This window comes from Pongo pygmaeus, chromosome 7 (assembly GCF_028885625.2).
Source record: "Pongo pygmaeus isolate AG05252 chromosome 7, NHGRI_mPonPyg2-v2.0_pri, whole genome shotgun sequence".
Classification (NCBI taxonomy): domain Eukaryota; kingdom Metazoa; phylum Chordata; class Mammalia; order Primates; family Hominidae; genus Pongo; species Pongo pygmaeus.
This window is the reverse complement of record NC_072380.2, coordinates 66,391,891-66,414,377: the sequence shown is the minus strand read 5'-3', so window position 1 is coordinate 66,414,377 and position 22,487 is coordinate 66,391,891. Positions and strand designations below refer to the sequence as shown.

Genomic DNA, 22,487 nt, shown 5'->3' with positions numbered 1-22,487 from the left:
AGTTATTTCATAAATGGTTATTATGGGTTCCATAGGAAAAGAGGCAGGAAAGTGTCAAAAAAAAAAAAACAAATCTATCACGAAAGCAAATCTATCACCACTGCTGGGAAAATAACTCAAAAATCTATGTCTGTTGACAGTAAGTAAGCACTATCATCTCTGTATAAAAAGCTACATGAAACACTGCGTATATTTATTATTTTTTAACCTAATTTGGGACCTAGTCCAAAGGGAATATGTTTTCTTGTCAGAGACTTTCATTTTTCTTTCTGATATGTACAGAGAAGTCATATTTTTAAGAATCTATCTTAATTTACCATTAAATATTAAATTTCTATCATTAGGAATGATGACAAACATAATAAATGTCTTTCTCAATAGCATAAAGAGCCACTAAAATTAATGTTCACAAAAGTTACCCAGCAAAGCCTCAGTGACTAGGAACAACTAAATAAGTTACCCAGTTCTCAATGCACAAAATTGGAACTAACATGAAATGGATTTTTTCAATGTAAAATACACCTACAAACCTGTGACAGAAGAAGGCATATTCGTAATTTGTTGTGGGATCCTTGATAACAACATCATCAAGAAACCAGCCATTTCCTAAACACAAATTAAAGAATGGAAATGTGATATGAATAAATATAGTCCAACAATACTTCAAGTTTTGAGAAACAAGTTCTAACTTCCAAATATACGTAAAGGTCTTGTAAAATATAAAGCTTTAGTACTTCAAATAATGCAAAATATAACAGAAGTAAACTGTAAGGAATGTATTTCTTATACATATAACAAAAGCAAAGCATTATTTTAAGGCTTCATGCCTTATTGTATCTATTTCAGTGGGCTTTTCCAAACAATTGAAAATAGAAAAATTCTGTAGCTGCTTTTAATTTCATAAACTGCATTCATAATCCTGAACCTAACATCTTTCAAAGAATATATACTCGATGAGTTACCAACACTTTCTATCTCCAGGAAGTTTTTTAAAGTTCAAATTTAAACAAAGTCTGCATAAAATATATACGTTTTGATAGACTAAAAATGTAAAACCACTCAGAAATCCTGTCCAAGCACATAGACTCAGCTGGTATACATGAAGGTAGAAATTTCTTTTTAAATGTTTAATTTCATATTAATGTGCAAACTAGAGTTAGTTAAAATCAATTTTACTTACACATAAAATATTTTAATTAGTCATAGTGGTTTTGTCTATGCAAAGATCCAGCTCAAAATATATTCTACTCTAATTAAAAATAGTGAGTTGGTGAGTTAACACTCATCAGCTATAGGATAAAATTTATTTTTTTCCTTTTATTTTTTATTTGTATATGTTTAAAGACAGAGGCTTACTCTGTCACCCAGGCTAGAGTACAGTAGTGCAATCACAGTTCACTGTAGCCTTGAACTCCTGAACTCAAGAAATCTTCCAGCCTCAGCCTCTCAAGTAGCTGGGACTCCAGGTGTGTACCACCATGCTCAGCTAATTTTTAAATATTTTTGTAGAGATGGGGTCTTGTATGTTGCCCAGGCTGGTCTTGAACTCCTGGCCTCAAGCGATCCTCACACCTCAGCCTTGCAACATGCTGGAATTATAGGCATAAGCCACTGTTGTCAGCCAGATAAAACTTTTTAACACAGCATACAAGACCCTTCAGCTTACTCTTCAGCTTCATCCCTCATCACACACTCCCATTATTGAGTGATGCCGAACTCTTCACAGTTCCCTATATCAGTGGTTCCCAAACTTAGCATGCATCTGCATCACCAAAAGGGATTACAAAAACACAGACTACTGAGCTCCACAGTTTCTAATTCAGTAGACCCAGCAAAGGCAGCCTACAGTGATCAAATGCCCCCGTTTGCCCAGGACAGAGGGTTTTCCCAGGATGCAGGATTTTCAGTGCTAAAACCGGGACAGCCATAGGTAAACCAGAATAGCCACAGGCAAACCAGTATGGCTAGTCATCCTAGATAAGACCCCAAGCATTGAATCTTTAACAATTTTCGCAAGCAATGCTGATGGCCCACAAACCACACTTTGAAAACCACTGCCACAGATGATTCACATACATAATGTTATGCCCTTACATATGCTATTCCCTCCACCTGGAACAAAATCTCCAAAATGTTATTTAATTTCATTTTTAAATGCTATCTCCCAAAAAAGAATTACTTGTCTCCTTTAAGGAAAAATAAAATGTTACCAGAATTCTAAAATGAGTTTTAAGAACTGAGGAGGCTGTAAAGAAAACTCTTAGAGGTAATGATACACTGATTTTAACAATACTTTGTAAGTTAGTTAGTTTTTAAATTATTAATGTAAAAATATATTGTCTACATTTTTATCATGTTTTTCCCATAAGAAAGAACCAGAACTGGATTTAGAAAACTGGAAAAGTTGGGTTCCTAAGGAAAGCTAGGCTGTTCCTGCAGGGATTAGGGAGGGGTAAGAATCTAGAAAAGTCTTATTAACCGGCATTGTTTACACATGTATGTTGGTGAGTAGGTATTTAAAACAGGAATCATTTATCTTACTATCTTCTTGGATTATCTGCCTACAATTCTACTCCGACTGTTCTCCAGACTTTCCTTTCTTTGTGGCCAAAGGCCACTTAGGAAGCCTGCAGATTTTTATTCAAGTGGGGGTCATGTAACAAATTCTAGATGGCACAGGTTCTTCAAGTGGTTTCTTCACAACGGAAAAACCCCTACTACCTTCTGCTATTACTGGCAGTTGGTGAATAGGTATCAAATCAACAGCCAACCTACTGCAATGAAAACTTGTAGCTTTTATACCCAGTGGTGAACCCATAACTTGTTGTCTGTCCCTTCCTTCATAAGTCCTGAATATGTAGCTTTGTGCCTACATTTAAGGATGGTGCTGGGATGGGTCTGAATATACCTGTCCCCCTAAAATTCATCTATTGGAACCTAAGACCCAATGTGATAACATTAAGAGGTGGAGCCTTTAGGATGTGATTAAGTCATGAGTGGGATTAGTGCCCTCATAAAAGGACTTCAGGGAACTAGTGAGGCCTTTTTGCCCTTCCACCATGGAAGGACACAGCAAGAAGCCCCTCCCAAGACAACAAATGCCAGCACTTTGATCTTAGACTTCTCAGCCTCCAGAAGTGTAAGAATAAATGTTTCTTCTTTATAAATTGCCCAGTCTAAGGTATTTTGTTATAGCAGCCTCAAACTAAGTAAGACAGATGGTAAGGTCTTGCTTCTATTATTTTATTCTGGTCTTTTGAGACCTCAGCAGAAAATCACAGAAAAAAACACCATCATAACATTCTGTTAGACTGTACTTATAGTTCTGATTTTCGCTTTGCCCCAAAGTCATGAAGAGGACTGAAATACCTTAAATGACTAAATTTTTTTTACTTTCACCTTTTTAATTAAATTTTTGTTTTACTAAATTGTAGTCAGAGAATGTGGCTTGTTTGGGGAAATTTACTGAGATTTTCTTTTTGGCCTAATATCTGAGTCAAATTATAAAAATGTTTCACGAAGTTTTGAAATGAAAGTGCTTCCCTAGCTACAAAGTACAAACACCTGAGAAGAGTAACTGATGTATCCAACTAACCTACCAAAATCTGAGACATATGATAAAATCCTATCCTACCTTCTTTTCATTTCTTCCTATCTCCGAGTATTTTACTTTATCTATTTATATGCAATATTATCTGTGGAATTAAAGGCTCATGACTCTTACCAGCTCATTGTGAATTATAAACTTTATCAAAAAATTACCCTTCTTGTAACTTTTAATGCTTGCTGTCTTGAATTTTACTTTATTTCATAATAAGGTTAAAACTAAGATTATTTCTTTTATTTACATATTCCTGATACATCATTGCCTAAACTTTCATTTTTAATATTACTGGGTCATTTATTTCAAGTGTCTCTTGCATAGAGCATATAATTGGACACAGGGATTTTTTACGTTGAAAATTGTTGCCCTTATTTCTGTTTAAAAATATTAAAAGAAACTCAGAAATAAGGCCAAAAGATGACACACGTCCTTTTGTGTCCGGAATTGGTGGGTTCTTGGTCTCACTGACTTCAAGAATGAAGCTACGGACCCTCGCAGTGAGTGTTACAGCTCTTAAGGTGGCGCGTCTGGAGTTTGTTCCTTCCAATGTTCGAATGTGTTCGGAGTTTCTTCCTTCTGGTGGGTTTGTAGTCTCGCTGGCTCAGGAGTGAAGCTGCAGACCTTCTCGGTGAGTGTTACAGCTCTTAAGGCAGTGCATCTGGAGTTGTTCTTTCCTCCCGGTGGGCTCGGGGGCTCACTGGGTTCAAGAGTGAAGCTGCAGATCTTCGCAGTGAGTGTTACAGCTCATAAAAGCAGCATGGACCCAAAGAGTAAGCAGTAGCAAGATTTAGTTCTAAGAGCTAAAGAACAAAGCTGCCACAGCGTGGAAGGGGACCCGAACAAGTTACCAATGCCGGCTCCGGCAGCCTGCTTTTATTCTCTTATCTGGCCCCACCCACATCCTGCTGATTGGTAGAGCCAAGTGGCCTGTTTTGACAGGGCGCTGATTGGTGCGTTTACAATCCCTGAGCTAGACATAAAGGTTCTCCAAGGCCCCACCAGAGCGGCTAGATACAGAGTGTCCATTGGTGCACTCACAAACCTTGAGCTAAACACAGGGTGCTGATTGGTGTGTTTACAATCCCTGAGCTAGATATAAAGATTCTCCACGTCCTCACCAGACTGGGGAGCCCAGCTGGCTTCACCTAGTGGATCCCACACTGGGGCTGCAGGTGGAGCTGCCTGCCAGTCCCAGGCCGTGGGTTTGCACTCCTCAGCCCTTGGGTGGTCGATGGGACTGGGCGCCATGGAGCAGGGGGTGGCATGCTCGTAGGGGAGGCTGGGGTTGCACAGGAACCCACGGAGGCGGGGGAAGGCTCAGGCATGGCAGGCTGCAGTCCCGAGGCCTGCCCCACGGGAAGGCAGCTAAGGTCCGGCGAGAAATAGAGTGCAGCGCCAGTGGGCTGGCACCGCTACACCCTCCGCAGCCGCTGGCCCGGGTGCTAAGTCCCTCATTGCCCGGGGCCGGCAGGGCCGGCCGGCTGCTCCGAGTGCGGGGCCTGCCAAGCTCACGCCCACCCGGAACTCCAGCCGGCCCGCAAGCACCGCAGCAATCCCGGTTCCCGCTCACGCCTCTCCCTCCTCACCTCCCTGCAAGGAGGGAGTGGGCTCCGCCTTGGCCAGCCCAGAAAGGGGCTCCCACAGTGCAGCGGTGGGCTGAAGGGCTCCTCAAGTGCCACCAAAATGGTAGCCCAGGCAGAGGAGGTGCCGAAAGCGAGCGAGGGCTGTGAGGACTGCCAGCATGCTATCACCTCTCACTTTCAATATTGTAGTAGAACACTAACAAGCTTTCCTGAGAATCATTTGACTCACTGTGGGAGTGTAACATTATTTGACTAAATATTTACTATGGATTCAGGCCTAGACTCTGTAAAATTAGCTATCAACTGACAAAAAATAATATGCAAATAATTTACATCTATTCAAAATATAGATACATTTTGTCTGAGAGAGAAGAAAACCTCAAAAGTATATTTGTATTGTCTATAGAACATTGGTCATATTTTTATTAATCTTAGTCATAATTATTTTTTTCATGGATTATAAGTAGGTATTTTTTAGCTTCTTGTAACCTCCTTTCAACCAGCTTTGTCAACCTCCTAATTCCTTCATTAATTATCTAAACACATTGTCCACTCTGTATTTGTATAACAATCTTGTTCTTAGTTTGAAAATTATACTTTGACACTTTTTAGTAAGAAAGTTTATCACCTTGTTTGATGCATTTGGGTTTTTTTTTTCCTTTTTTATTTTTTTTTTTTTTTGGTATGTGCACTTTAGTAGTCTGTCTTTTGTTAAATGGATTTTGTTTATCTTATAATTGTTTTATACAGTAGCAGAAAATAAATTTATTGGGAAGATGTGAGTCATCTCACAGAGTTGATGAGAAGACTGAGGAAAAGCATGAATAAAATGGCAGGAGAAAACAGCTGAGACCTCACTGCCAGGACAGTCTCCTTAACGTGCCGCCGTTGGATAATCAGTAGTCTTCAAGGAATATCACCACCAGGAGATACGACTGCTGCCTCCACCACTACCATGCTGGAACGACGCCACATGTCACAACATATAAATCCCCAATCTCTTCTGTTTTTTAAAATTACTCTTTCTAGCATTTAGGCCCATCCTAGATTATCCCCTTGGCCAAGCCTATGTCATTTTGAAGAAAAATATATCTAGCTAAATTTTAAAGGGTATTTGGAGACAATATTTTGATTTCACATAGTCAATACATAGAGATCCATTTTCTACCAATTTTCCACAGTATTTTCTAGATTTGAACAGAGTTTCACATAAATAGAATGGAATCAGACCTTCATGAACTCTCCGTGGAAGAGCCTTACCTGGGCCAAGTCCATCATGGCCTATCACAATCTTACACAAATCTCCAAGGTGCACAGCCTCCAGGAAAAAGGTGTCAGTCTATAACGAATCAAAAAGTATAATTAGATCTAGACTATAACTCTGATTTATACCAAGAGTATAAATTAAGATGCAGTTTTTGTTGTTGTTGTTTTGTTGTTGTTGTTGTTGTTGTTTTGAGACAGGATCTCCCTCTGTCACCCAGGCTGGAGTGCAATGACACAATCTTGTCTCACTGCAACCTCTGCCTCCCGGGCTCAAATGATCCTCCTGCTTCAGCCTCCTGAGTATCTGGTATTACAGGCATGTACCACCATGCCAGGATAATTTTTGTATTTTTTGTAGAGATGAAGTTTGGCTATGTTGCCCAGGCTGGTCTCAAACTCCTGGGCTCAAGCAATCCGCCCGCCTCGACCTTCCAAAGTGCTGGGATTACAGGCGTGGGCCACTGCACCCAGCCAGTAAAAATTGATTGTAAAAATTAATTTACAATTAAAAGGAGACATAGTTGTGCTCCAATGGTTTATATATTCAGAATATAGACAAAAAGTGAAAATCACAGAATACTTTCGATAAAATCAAAGATAACGCTATAGGTTTCAATCCAAGAAAAATACATGATGTAGCATATCCATTAAAAAATGATAAGAAAACAAAAAAATAATCTTTGTATAGTGTATTATGTTTCAAAATATTTTCATATGCATATTTTATCCTCAAAAATCGCTAAGTGAAAAAAAATCCTTTCCACAGATAAGAAAGTTGACGCACAGATCCAGGATTAGAGCTCAGCTCCTCTGACACATAATAAGACTATTTTCTTTTCAATATCTTTGTCTCTATGTAAGTGCACTGTTAAGAATATAAATAATGAGAAACAAAACCATTAGCATTCATTAACAAAAAAATACTGTTCACGCCTTGTACAAATTAATGGATAACATTGTTATCCTTTTATCCACCAAACAGAACAGTTAGAAAAGCAGGACTTTCTATGCAATAAAAGAAAATTATGAGTTATTATATTTATAATAATGGATGTAGAGAACTCTAAGGAAAAGAGAAGAAATGTATAATGAAAATATGCTGAAATACTCATTAAGAACTAGTTCAGTCATCAAGGAAAGCTGAGATAAATATAATATGATAAAATGTCTATAATTTACTCAGTAAAAGAAAAAGTTAAATATTACATGCATATTAATATTAGAAATAATAAAATAACAATGTATTTGGCTTCTACATTCAACAATAAAATTGGCTGTATATAATTATCCACATTTAACAATATACATACAGATTTAAACATCGACAAAGAAGGGAGAGATGTCAAGAAGATGGCAGATTAGGAAGCTCCAGGCTCCAGTTTACACATGGAGACACTAAGTTAACAAAAATGTAAGAACTAGAATACTCTTTTTTGGAAACTTTGGAAACCACTTAAGAGATGCAGCACCCAGGCCAATGCATAACCAAGAAAGGACTTCATCCAAAAGGGGCAGAAAAGTTCAAGCCATTTTACATGCCCATGCCCTACCCCTACCTGGCATAGTGCAGTGCAACAGGAAGGCAACCACCCACAGTCCAGAACCTCCCTCAGGACAGAAACGAAAGAGTGGACCATACATCCAAAATTCTGTCTTGTCTGAAGGCTGCCTGAGAAACTGGTTTTTGTCTCCCCTGACGTGGAGCCATGGCAGAAATGGCAAATAGTTTGGAAGGCTAAAAGACAGAGGCCAGCCCTGCTGCCTGACTTTTCAACAGAGCTTCTTCAGTACAGCAGAGAGACAAGGCAAGCAGGAGATTGTGGGCTCTGGATAAGAAACAAGGGCAAGCAATTACGGAGATTAAGATACTTAAAATCAAATACATAAGCCCAGGGAAGACACATTGTCAGAAAAGGTTTGAGAGGTCCCAAACCTCCACCTGGGCTGATCAATGCAAGTTTTCCCCTAGTAAAGCCTGTGACTCATGACTGTGAGGTATGGTTGTATTTCTAAATGTTCAAATTTCAATAAAAGATCACAAAGATCACAAAGCCTACAAAGAAGAGGAAAACATCGCCCAATCAAAGAAATGAATGGCTCCATGTAATAACCCTAAAGAAATACAAATCTCTAAACTTCCTGATAGAAATTTAAAACAACTATCTTAAAATACTAAATGAGCTAAAAAGAATACAGAGAGACCAACTAAATGAAATCAGTAAATTCAGGCATAAATACAATGAAAAAGATAGAAACTATAAGAAAGAACCAAACAGAAGTTCTAAAACTGTTAATACAATTAGTGAACTGAAAAATTCACTAATGGGGTTTAACCTCAGATTTAATAAGGCAGAAGAATCAGCTTTCTTGAAAGCAGTTCACTTGAAATCATCAATACAGGAGCAACAAAATAAAAGGGTGAAGAAAAGTGAACAGAGCATAAGAAACTGATGAGACACCATCAAGCAGACCAACATATGCATTATGGGAATTTAAAAAGGAAAAGAGAGAGACAAAGGGGCACAGAGCTTTTTTGAAAAAATAATGGCCAAAAACTTCTAAAATCTGAGGCGTGAAATGCACATGTAAATTCAAGAAGCTCAATGAGCTAAAACTAAAATAAACCAAAAGAAATCCATACGTAGACACATTATAATCAAACTGGTGACTTTCAAAGAGACAATCATGGAAGCAGGAAGAAAAAGGCAACTCATCATATTTGAAGGAGATTCTATAAAATTATGAGTAAATTTAAGTAGAAACCATGCAGGCTAAAGGGCAACAGGATGATAGATGCAAAATATTAAAAGAAAAAAAACTCTCAACCAAAAATTCTACATCAGGCAAAACTGTCAAAAGTGGAGAAGAAATTAAGACTTTCCCAGATAAACAAACTGAGTAAGCTCATTACCACTAGGCCTACAATACAAGAAATGCTAAGGAAGTCCTTCAAGTTGAAATAAAAGGACACTAGATAGCAACATGAAGTCATATGAAAATATGCAGTTTGAGCCCAGGATCCAGAGGCTTGCAGTAAGCCAAGATCGGTACATACATCTCAGTATATACATAGGTTGAAAATGAAAAGATAGAAATTCTATGTAAATGGGAACCTAAAGAGGGAGACAGTGGCCATGTTTTTATCAGACAAAATAGAGTTTAATTCCAAAACTGTCACAAGAGACAAAAAAAGGTACTATATAATGATAATATGGTTAATTCACCGGGACTTAATGTTTTTTATATATACATATAAACATATATATAATTCATAAATATATATGCACCTAACATCAGAGTATACATATATACGTATACATACATATATGTATACATGTATACATACTTACATATGTAAACCTATATATGTATGTATACGTGTATATGTACGTATCCATATATATATATATATGCATACACATACATATAAAGCAAACTTTTAGAAAATTGAAGGGAGAAATAGACAGCAACACAATAATAGATTTCAATGCCCCACTTTTGATAATGGATAGAAAAATGAAACAAAAGATCAATAAAGCAAGTGGACATGACCAACACCATAAATCAATTGGTCCTAACAGACATATACAGAACCACAAAAAAACATGGAACATTATCCATGAGAGATCACAAGTTAGTTCACAAACAAGTCTTAACAAATTTAAGAAAATTAAAATAATATAAAGTATCTTTTCCAATCATGGTGGAACAAAACTCGAAAATAATAGTAGGTGACTGAAATATTCACATATTATGTGGAAATTTAAAAACTCACTCTTTTTTTCTGTTTTTATTTTGGTTTTTTTTTATTATTATACTTTAAGTTCTAGGGTACACGTGCACAACGTGCTGGTTTGTTACATAGGTATACATGTGCCATGTTGGTTTGCTGCACCCATTAACTCATCATTTACATTATGTATTTCTCCTAATGCTATCCCTCCCCCTGCCTTCCCACCCCACGACAGGCCCCTGTGTGTGATGTTCCCCACCCTGTGTCCAAGTGTTCTCATTGTTCAATTCCCACCTATGAGTGAGAACATGCAGTGTTTGGTTTTCTGTCCTTGTGATAGTTTGCTCAGAATGATGGTTTCCAGTTTCATCCATGTCCCGGTAAAGGACATGAACTCATCCTTTTTTATGGCTGCAGAGTATTCCATGGTGTATATGTGCCACATTTTCTTAATCCAGTCTATCACTGATGGACATTTGGGTTGGTTCCAAGTCTTTGCTATTGTGAATAGTGACACAATAAACATACGTGTGCATATGTCTTCATAGTAGCATGATTTATAATCCTTTGGGTATATACCCAGCAATGGGATTGCTGGGTCAAGTGGCATTTCTAGTTCTAGATCCTTGAGGAATTGTCACACTGTTTTCCACAATGGTTGAACTAGTTTACACTCCCACCAACAGTGTAAAAGCGTTCCCATTTCTCCACATCCTCTCCAGCACCTGTTGTTTCCTGACTTTTTAATGATAGCCATTATAACTGGTGTGAGATGGTGTCTCATTGTGGTTTTGATTTCATTTCTCTGATGACCAGTGATGATGAGCATTTTTTCATGTGTCTGTTGGCCACATAAATGTCTTATTTTGATAAGTGTCTGTTCATATCCTTCGCCCACTTTTTGATGGGCTTGTGTTTTTTTCTTGTAAATTTGTTTAAGTTCTTTGTAGATTCTGGATGTTAGCCTTTCGTCAGATAGGTAGATTGCAAAACTTTTCTCCCATTCTGTAGGTTGCCTGTTCACTCTGATGGTAGTTCCTTTTGCTGTGCAGAAGCTGTTTAGATTAATTACATCCCATTTGTCTATTTTGGCTTTTGTTATCATTGCTTTTCTGTTTACATCATGAAGTCCTTGCCCATGCCTATGTCCTGAATAGTATTTCCCAGGTTTTCTTCTAGGGTTTTTATGGTTTTAGGTCTAACATTTAAGTCTTTAATCCATCTTGAATTAATTTTTGTATAAGATGTAAGGAACGGATCCAGTTTCAGCTTTCTACAGTTTCAGCACCATTTATTAAATAGGGAATCCTTTCCCCATTTCTTGTTTTTGTCAGGTTTGTCAAAGATCAGATGGTTGTAGATGTGTGGTGTTATTTCTGAGGCCTCTGCTCTGTTCCATTTGTCTATATATCTGTTTTGGTACTAGTACCATGCTGTTTTGGTTACTGTAGCCTTGTAGTATAGTTTGAAGTCAGGTAGTGTGATGCCTCCAGCTTTGTTCTTTTGGCTTAGGATTGTCTTGGCAATGTGGGCTCTTTTTTGGTTCCATATGAACTTGAAAGTAGTTTTTTCCAATTCTGTGAAGAAAGTCATTGGTAGCTTGATGGGGATGGCATTGAATCTATAAATTTCCTTGGGCAGTATGGCCATTTTCATGATATTGATTCTTCCTATCCATAAGCATGGAATGTTCTTCCATTTGTTTGTGTCATCTTTTATTTCATTGAACAGTGATTTGTAGTTCTCCTTGAAGAGGTCCTTCACATCCCTTGTAAGTTGTATTCCTAGGTGTTTTATTCTCTTTGTAGCAATTGTGAATGGAAGTTCACTCATGATTTGGCTCTCTGTTTGTCTGTTATTGGTGTATAGGAATGCTTGTAATTACTTTTATTGATTTGCATATGTTGAACCAGACTTGAATCCCAGGGATGAAGCCCACTTGATCATGATGGATAAGCTTTTTGATGTGCTGCTGGATTCGGGTTGCCAGTATTTTATTGAGGATTTTTGCATTGATGTTCATCAGGGATATTGGTCTAAAATTCTCTTTTTTTGTTGTGTCTCTACCAGGCTTTGGTATCAGGATGATGCTGGCCTCATAAAATGAGTTAGAGAGGATTCCCTCTTTTTCTATTGATTGGAATAGTTTCAGAAGGATTGGTACCAGCTCCTCTTTGTACCTCTGGTAGAATTCAGCTTTGAATCCATCTGGTCCTAGACTTTTTTTGGTTGGTAGGCTATTAATTATTGCCTCAATTTCAGAGCCTGTTATTAACAACTCACTCTTTAAACCATCATTGGGTTGGGCGATGTCAGCAATATGGCAGACTAGGAGGATTCTGACTTTCAGTTCTTCCATGGACGTACCAAATAAACAAATACAAATACATCAATTCATTTGGAGAGAAATTCAGACACTTGTTGCAACACACACACACTGGGAAACTGAGAAAATATCCACACCGAAACAGGTAGAAAAAGCTGAGATAAGCTCCTTCCACAAACCACACCCTAGAAATAGCACTGCACAGTCAGGAGCTTCTCCAGCTTCCAAAAGGAAGTGTTTGTTTTTTTATCTGGAGCCCACAATCTCTTGCTTGTCTTATTGTCTCTCTGCTGTACTGAAGAATCTCTGCTGCAAAAACAGGCTGCAGGGCTAGCCTCTGTTTTTCCAGGCTTCCAAACTATCTGCCTTTTCTGTCATGGCTCCAAGTTGGGGAGACATAAACCAGTTTCTCAGGCAGCCTTCAGACGAGACAGAATTCTGGACACAGGATCCACTCTTCCATTTCTGTCCTTTAGTTATCCTGTTGTGCTGTGCAATTCTGCAGTCTTCCTATTTGTAAGGAAGACCCCATTGAAGCCCAGCTCTACCAAACAAAAGGGCAAGTTCCTCTCCTTCAAAATGATGGCTCCCGTGTGCTCCTTTTCCCAGGCATGGGGACGTACAAAAATAGAAAAATGAAAGTGAAAAAAAAAGGTGGCATGTCTGCACCTTCTCTATATGTGAGGAGTTCCCGTTCCTGCCTCCTGAACCAGAACTAGAGGGCTTCTACTGAGCCCCCATATCTGAGGTCCAGTGCCTATTTCCAGGTTTCTGGTGCATTGAATCCAGATTGAGGGATTGTGGAGGAGAACACCTAACTTTTATGGTTGCTATCCAAAGGATTGGCTCCTACATCAACTGCCTCTGAGAACAGATGGGGCTTGGCATTTGAAAATCCCCTGGGACCACAGAGAACTAGGAGGTGGTTTTAAACAGGCAGCTATACCCCTAGACTTAGTGCAGAGTAAGCAAGGAAAATTATCTAACTTCCAGTTTCTCCCTGGAAGAGGTCTGACTGCACACAATCCCAGCTGCTGTCCGGGGGTCAGGGCTTTAACTAGAGTACATCTGGAAGCCTGGAGGGCAGGAAATTAGTAAAGTTCCCAGAGCCTCAATAGGCATGTGGGTACTTCCCATGTCTTCTCACCCTAGCTCACTCCAGCAATAAAACCAAGTCTCCAGCTTCTCCCTGGAAAGAGTTTCTCCACACATTGAGCATCCCAAGTTTCATAGCTCCCACCTAAACAACTGGCTCCTAAATCACCTACCTCTGGAAATGTGGGGGCTCAGCATTTGAGAATTCCCTGGTACCACAGAGAACAAAGAGGCAATTTTAACTGGGTACAAGAACATTTCCAGCAGCTGTCCCACATAAGGCTTAGCACAGAGCAAGCAGGCAAAAATACCCAAATCCCATTTTCTCACTACAAAAGGTTGGACTTGCACTTTCTCAGATGTTGCCCCAGAGTTGGGCTTCTAGTTAGCCAGCATCTGGTTGGTGATAAGTCAAGTAATTAGAAGTCCTTTGTGAACCTGAACAGACATGCCTTCTTCCCCAGGTGGCTCTAGCGATAAAGCCAATCTTCATCTTCTCCCTGGAAGGAGTTTGTCCATACATCGAATGTCCCATATTTTACAGCTTCTACCTGAGGGACTGGACTCTAAATCACTTAACTGTAGGAGCTGATGGGGATAGGCATTCTCAAATACCCCAGGGACTGCAGAGAATGAAGTGATGCTTTAAACACATAAGGAGCACTTCCAGCAGCTCTCCTGGCTTCATGCAGAGAGAGCAGGCAAAAACCCCCAGCACCCAGTTTTTCTTTGAAAGGGGTTTGACTGTACACCTAATGTCAAGTTTCCCAGCGATTTCCATGGGTTACATTTTTAATTACCTTGCATCCAGGCGGTGACAGAACAAGCAATCAGTAGTCTACTGAGTGTCTGCACACTTCACACAGCTCTTTCCTCTGGTTCATTCCAGAGATAGAACAAGTCTCCAGCTGACCCACCTGTCTCTAAGAACGGATGAAACTGGGCATTTGCTAGGCTCTTGGGGGCAACAAAGAGCAATGCAACTGTGTGGTCTGAACAGGAGTGCAGGCATTTGCCACAGATCCTCTCCCCAGCTTAATGTAGAGTGAGTGAGAAATAAACTCCAGCTCTGAGGTTCTGACTGAGGAAAAAAGGAACTTGATCACACATCTAGCAACCCATCTTTTCCAGCTGCTTCTCAAGAGACTGACTTCTATCTTACCTATCTCTGGGGCACTGACAGGACTTGGCACACCCTAAACTCCTGGGGGCCACTAAAAACAAAGACAGTAGTTGGGACAAATACAGAAGTTTGAGAGGCACTTAATCTCTGCCAAGTTGATCAGTCAGATCTATTTCCTACATGAAGCCAGCCTCACAAGATTGGGAGAGGTGGCTGTCTTATCTAATGCATAGAAACTAATAGAAAGAGTCAAAGAAAATGAAGAAAAAAGGGGAATATGTCCCAAACAAAAGAACAAGATTAATTTCCAGAAATGGAGCTAAGTGATTTACTCAACAGAGAATTCAAAATAACAGTCACAAAGATACTGATGTCAAGAGAGCGATGAATGAACCAAGTGAGAATTTCAACAAAGAGGAAATACAAAGGTTTAAGTTCCAGAATAAATAAAGAACTTCTACAATTCAACAACAAAAAAGAAGAAATAACCCAATTTTTTCTTTTTCAGCTTTTATTTTAGATTCAGGCAGTACATGTGTAGGTGTGTTAACTGGATATATTGTGTGATGCTAAGGTTTGGGATATGAATGATCCCATCACCCAGGTAGTAAGAATAGTACCCAACAGTTTTTCAATCCTTGCCTCCTTCTCTCACATCCCTCTCCACACCCTAGTGTCTATTGTTGCTCTCACTGTGTCCATGAGTACCCTATAATTAGCTCCACTTATAAGTGAGAACATACAGTATTTGGTTTTCTATTCCTACAAATAACCCAACCCTAAAATGGGCAAAGGACTTGAACAAACATTTCTCCAAAGATTATATACAAGTGGCCAATAAGCATATGAAAGATGTTCAACATCACTAATAAATACAGAAATTTAAATAGAAAGCAATGAGATATCCCTTCATAGCCATTAGGATGGTTACATAAAAAAAAAATTAACAAGTCTTGGCAAGGAGATGGAGAAACTGGAACCCTTGTGCACTGCTGGTGGGATTGTCAAATGGTACAACCGCTATGCAAAACAGCACAGCAGTTTCAAAAAATTAAAAACAAACAACCATATGATCCCTCAATCCCACTTCTAAATATGTATCAAAAACAATTTGAAAAGATAAGCTCAAAGAGATATCTGCACCCCTTTGTACACAGTAGTACTATTCACAATAGCCAAGAGGTGGAGGCAACCCAAATGTCCATTAATCGATGAAATGATAAACAAAATGTAGTTTGTTTGTTTACACACAATGGAGTATTATTCAGCCTTAAAAAGAAAGGAAATACTGTCACATGCTATAACATGGATGAATCTTGAGGACATTATGCTAAGTGAAATAAGCCAGTCACAAAAGACAATTACTATATTATTTCCCTTACATGAGGTATCTGAAGTAAATACACAGAAATAGAAAGTAGAATGGTGGTTACTAGGGACTGAAGGGAAGGAGAAATGGGGAGTTGTTAATTATTAGATTACCAATTTTGGAAGATGAAAAAGTTCTGATGATCTGTTGCACAGCAATGTGAATATAATTAACATTACCAAACTGTGAAATTAAAACGCTCTTAAAATAGTTACAACAGTAAATCTTATTCTATGTGTTTTTACCATGATTAATCTTTTTAAAATCAAAGGGCATTTTGCTTACTTGTCCTCTTAAAAAATTGAAGGAGCTCTTCGATCTAAATAGTTGTCTGGATCCTGTATCTCCCTTTTCCCCATGGATAGAAATGTAGACGTTTGCTACTGTTCCAGCATTCCATAGCTCACCCGTTGCCACATTCACTTCATATATTGTCACTGACAACATAAGAAAAAAAACTTTCAGTGCCAAGCAGTACTCATATAACGGAAAATTACGTACAGAAATCTCCCTTTATCCATGGTGGAAAAGTTCCAAGATCCCCAGTGGATGTCAGAAACCACAGATAGTAATAAATTCTATATATACTATGTTTTTCCCTATTTATACATACCTATAATAAAGTTTAGTTTACGAATTAAGCACCATAAGAGATTAACAATAACAATAAAATTGATTAATTATAACAATATGCTGATCACAATTTCACAGACAGAAAACTTGTTCTTACCACAAATCTTACCAAATTTGACATACTTTTTTTTCTTTCCATATCAATTCAATAACTTTCACCTTTTCACTTAAAGGAAGTACTTTACGGCTTCTCTTTGAAATATCCAAATTGCCAGCATCACTGTTCCTGCACTTTAAGGCCATTATTCAGTAAAATAAGGGTTACTTGAACACAAGCACTACGATAGTGTGACAGTCAATACAATAACCAAGATGGCTACTAAGTGATGCACAAGCAGAGAGCATACACAGCATGGATTCACTAGAGAAAGGGGTGATTCACATCAGGGCAGGATGGAGCAGGACAGCAGGAGATTTCATCACACTCAGAATGGGACACAACTTAAAATTTGTGAATTGTCTGTTTCTGGAATTTTACATTTAATATTTTTGGACAGCAAGTGACTTTGAAGAACTGAGACCAAGGAGAGAAAAACCATGGATAAGCGGGGACTACTGTAAAGAAATCCAATCAAGAGTTCTAGTTCCAGGTAATATGGAGTAACCCACAGCATCCAGTCTCTCCTACTGAATGCAGCTATAAAACTTTGACAGAATGCATAGAACAGCTATATGAAGATCAAAACATGAACAGCAGCAGGAGGAATGGGGAAGAAGACCAACATTTAAAGTAACACCAAGCATCTGTGAGTTTACCATTTTTCCTCCTCCACAGTCCCCCAGCCTGGATTCCATGCACCAGAGACCTGGAAATAGGTACTGGGACCTCAGATATGGGGGCTCGGTAGAAGACCTCTAGTTCTGGTTCAGGAGGCAGGAAAGGGAACTCCTCAAATATAAAGATGAGAAGATGCAGACATGCTACCATTTTTTTACTTACATTTCTCTATTTTCTTACATCCCTGTGCCTGGGAAGAAGAGCACATTGGAGCCAACATTCTGAAGGAGAGAACTTTCTCTTCTGTTTGGTGGAACTGGGCTTCAATAGGGTCTTCCTTCCAAACAGGAAGACTGCAGAAGTGCACAGCACAACAGGATAACTAAAGCCTCAGTCTTCTAAGCACCAAAAGAAAGATCCAAGAACTGTACAGGCTTTAGGAACTGAACTGACATTGGAACCACAGCCCACAGAAGACAGGTTAGGATTTATAACCTGAAATTAACCAGTAGTCAACTATATACTAAAACAAAAATATCAACATTTTCCTTAGGATTTAAATAAGAACTAGTGTCTCATATAATAATATGTAAAATGCCCAGAATATAATATGAATACTCAGAATATTAAGAACAAGAAAAATATCAGTTCACATGGGAAAAGAGAATGGAGACATCACCATTGAGATGACATGGGTACTGATTATCTGGCAAAGATTTTAAAGCAGTTGGGATACAAATGTTACTACAAACAAGCGTGAACACTCTTAAAACCAATGGAGAAACAGAAAATCTCCGCAAAGAAATAGAAAATTTAAAGAAGAACTAAATAGAAATTTTAGAACTGAAAAAAAGCATCATAAACAAATTTTAAAACTCACTGAATAGGCTCAAGAGCAGACTGGAGAGAACAGACGAAAGCACAAATGAGCTTGAAGACAGATAAATAGAAATCATCCAATCTAACAACACAGAAAAATACTTTTTTAAAAAAATGAACCTCAGGGACCTGTAGGATAATAATAAAATACCTAATATTCATGGGCATGAAGTATCAGAAGAAGAGAAAAAGATTCTAATTCAAGAGTTCTGTGAATTCAAACACAGTTCTGCACTGCCCTCCCACACCAGCTCCATCCTCTGGATTTTCACATCAGTTGATATTCTTTCATATTCCATTTCCTCCTCAGCTCATGCAGAAGGTTTATAAGTAGGAATTATTGAGGGAAGTTTTATTTACTTTCTGGGATTGTAAACTTGACAATCCTTTTCTAAAGAATCTAAAGATATTTATTTTTTCTTTTTTTTTTTATACAGGGTCTGGTTCTGTCACTCAGGCTGGAATGCAGTGGAACAATCATGGCTCACTGCATCCTCAACCTCCCAGGCTCAAGCGATCCTCCCTCCTCAGGCTCCTGACTAGCTGGGACTACAGGCATGTGCTACCATGCCCAGCTAATTTTCTCATATATATATATATATCATTTATATATCATTAGGTATATATAATAATATAATTATATATTATAACATATTATATTACATATTCATAATATATAATTTTATATTTTTTAATAGAGATGGGGTTTTACCATGTTGCCCAGGCTGGTCTTGAACTCAAGAGATCCACCTGACTTAGCCTCCCAAAGTGCTGGGATTACAAGTGTAAACCACCACACTCAGCCTTCCTTATTATTTTTCTAACCAAAATTTCATTTTTCCTTTTTTAAAAACCAAATAACTATGCTAAAGTTGGAGAGAGAAAACAAGAGGAGGGGGGATCAGAGTAACAGAGTAACAGTGGTCTATCACCTTTGTGCTATTTTAATCAGAGGTGTTCTTCTTTTATTTTCCATGTAAGAACTTAAAAGACAAATATATAACAAAAATGAACTGAAATTTTCTTAATTGACATATTTACCCAGGGTTCTACTGGGTAAACTGAAATACAAAATAGTTGTTTCATTAAAAAGTACCCGTAGGGCATCAGCAAGATGCATTTGCCCACAGAGACACCATCATAACAACAATGCTTGGAACATTTGCCTTTGTGAGAACCCCAGAAACCACCTAAGAGGTTCCTGCACCCAGGCAAGCCCAAAGACAAAAAGAACCTCATCGAAGTCAGTAGGAAAATTCATGGCATTTTACATGCTGAAGCTCCCCCTCCTACCCCCAGCACATACAGCATGACCAAGTTGCATTTATACCTAGATATACAAGGATGGTTCCACATATGAAAATGAATCAATGTAACATGCCACATTAACAGAATGAAAGACAAAAAACAAAAAACTTCATCAATGCAGAAAAAGCATTCTTATAATCCAACATCCTTCCTTTATAAAAGCTCTCAACAAACTAGGAATAGAAGGAAACTATCTCAACATAATAATGGCAATATATAAAAAGCTCACAGCTAACACAATACTTATTGATGAAAGAAAAAAAGCTTTTCCTCTAAGATCATGAAAAAGACAAGAATGCCCACTCTCATCATTTCTATTCAACATATGACTGAAAGTTCTAGGTATTGCAATTAAAAAAAGAAAAACAAATAAAAGATATCCAACTTGGAAGAGAAGCAAGATTATCGCTGTTTGCAGGTTACATATGTAGAAAATTCTAAAAGGCTCCACATAAAAAAAAATTGTTAAAACAACAAAATCAACACTCAAAAAGCAGCTGCATTACTATATACTAACAAAGAATAATACAAAAAGAAATTAAGAAAACAATTGCATTTACAATAGCACCAAAAACAATAAAATACTATACTTAATACTAACCAAGGCAGCGAAATATATGTACAGTGAAAACTACAAAACATTGTTAAAATAAATTAAAGAAACAAATAAATGGAAAGACACCCCACATTTGTAGGTTAGAAGACTTAATATTGTTAAAATGTCTACATTACCCAAAGCAATCTAAAGACTAAATGCAGTCCCTATCAAAATCTCAACAGCAATTTTTACAGAAATAGGAAAAAATCCAAAAATTCATGTAGATTGCCAAGAGATCCCTGAATAGTCAAAACAATCTTGAAATGATCAAAGTTATAAGCCTCACACTTCTTGATTTTAATATATATGACAAAGCAACAGTAATAAAGGCAGTGTGGTACTGGGATAAAGATAGACAGACTAATAGAATAGAATAGAGAACTCAGAAAAAAGCCCTCGATTATACAGTCAAATGATTTTGACAAGGGTGCCAAGACCACACAAGGAGGAAGACAGTCTCTTCAATAAATGGTGTTGACTAAACTGGATATCCACATGCAAAAAAAACAAATAAATAAAGTTGAATCTTTATCTTACATCAATATAGATATTAACTAAAAATGGATTAAAGAACCATAAAAATCTAAATCCATAAAACTCCTAGATGAAACCTTAAGAGAAAACCTTCAGGATATCAAATTTGGCAGTTATTTCTTGAATATGATACCAAAATCACATGCAACAAAAACAAACATAAACAAATGGGGCTATATCAAACTTAAAAACTTCTGCACAGCAAAGGCAACAATCATTAGTGTAAACAGGCAACTTATGGAGTTGCAAAAAAGATTTCCCAGTCATATATCTGATAAGAGGCTAATATCCAGAAAAAATAAGGAACTCTTTCAACTAAACAATAACACATGAAAAAGAGACAATCCAATTTAAAAATAGACAAACAGCTTGAATAGACAATTCATCAAAGAATATGTACAAATGGCCTACAAGCCTACAAAAATTCAACATCACTAATTATTACAGAAATGCAAATGAAAACCACAATGAAAAACTACCTCACACCCATTAGGATGGCCAGTATCAATAGAAAAAAAAAACAAGTGTTGGGGAGAATGCAGAGAAATTGGAACCCTTGTGGGATGTAAAATTGTCCAGCTACTATGGAAAAAGGTAAGGAGGTCCTTCAAAACATTTAAAATGGAATTACCATATAATTCAGCAACCCCATTTCTAGATACACACCCAAAAGAGTTCAAAGTAGAATCTCAAAGAGATATTTAAATTTGCACACCCATGGTCATTACAACATTATTCACAATAGACAGAAGGTGAAAGCAAGCCTAATGTCCATTGTCAGATGAATGGATAAAGAAATTGTGGTATATACATATGATAGAGTAATATGCAGTCTTAAAAAGAATAAAAATTCTGTTAACATGCTATACCATAGACATTACATTAGGTAAAATAAACCAGTCACAAAAGGACAAAAACTGTATGCTTACACTCATATGATGTATCTAAAGTAGTTAAAATCATAGAAACAGAAAGTAGAAATGTGGTTCCCAAAGGCTGAGAGAAGTGTGGTGGGGTGGGGATTGGGGGGAATTAGTATTTAGTGGATATAGAGTTTCAGCTTTGTAAGATGCAGAAGTTCTGAAGATCTGTTGCATAACAATGTGAATACACTTAACACAAGTGAACTGTACACTTAAAAATGTTTAAGGTAGTAAATTTAATGTTTGTGTTAATTATCACAATTAAAAATAAAATTTGTTTAAAAGTAGCTCACACAGCCTGTGAGCCCACTTTTGGTGTTTTCTTAGGAACCTTTATCCTTCGCAGGAAAATAATTCCATAATGACAACAAATTTTTTTTCAGGTACACATGATGGTATACTGGTAAACTGGGCAAACACTTTTAGAGTTACTGTTGTCTTAAATGACGAATAACTACCATTACTTTTTATAATCTTAAAGGAATAAAATATAGCAAAAAAGACATTAATCCAGCTTTCGTTATTTGTACCACCTAGAACTTATGTGTTTACCTCTAGTGAAGAGTGTTACTTATTTGTAATGATATCATTTCAGACACAGCATCAATCTTAGCTAGAATATTAGATAAAATATGGCAAGGGTAAATCATCATTTGCTATATCTACCACTGACCTAGATAACTAAAGGCTTATCAAATTTATAGATAGCATATGATAGGGTATGGTTAGAATACCAAGCCATGTCCTGAAACTGAAAAGAAAAATGTTTATTAATAAACCATAAGGGTCAAGCCC

The 22,487-nt window shown here is 37.6% G+C and overlaps 1 protein-coding gene across 1 annotated transcript in view; it reads right to left on the bottom strand.

The window, feature by feature from the left end:
• RP1 (RP1 axonemal microtubule associated) overlaps positions 1-22,487 on the bottom strand; it is a 341,437-nt gene that overhangs the window by 214,862 nt on the left and 104,088 nt on the right. The window contains exons 9-11 of the mRNA XM_063669462.1: positions 16,385-16,536; positions 6,448-6,526; positions 531-606 (exon numbers count right to left, since the gene is read on the bottom strand). Of these exons, the coding sequence (XP_063525532.1) occupies positions 531-606; positions 6,448-6,526; positions 16,385-16,536 (307 nt within the window). The remainder of the gene's footprint in view (positions 1-530; positions 607-6,447; positions 6,527-16,384; positions 16,537-22,487) is intronic.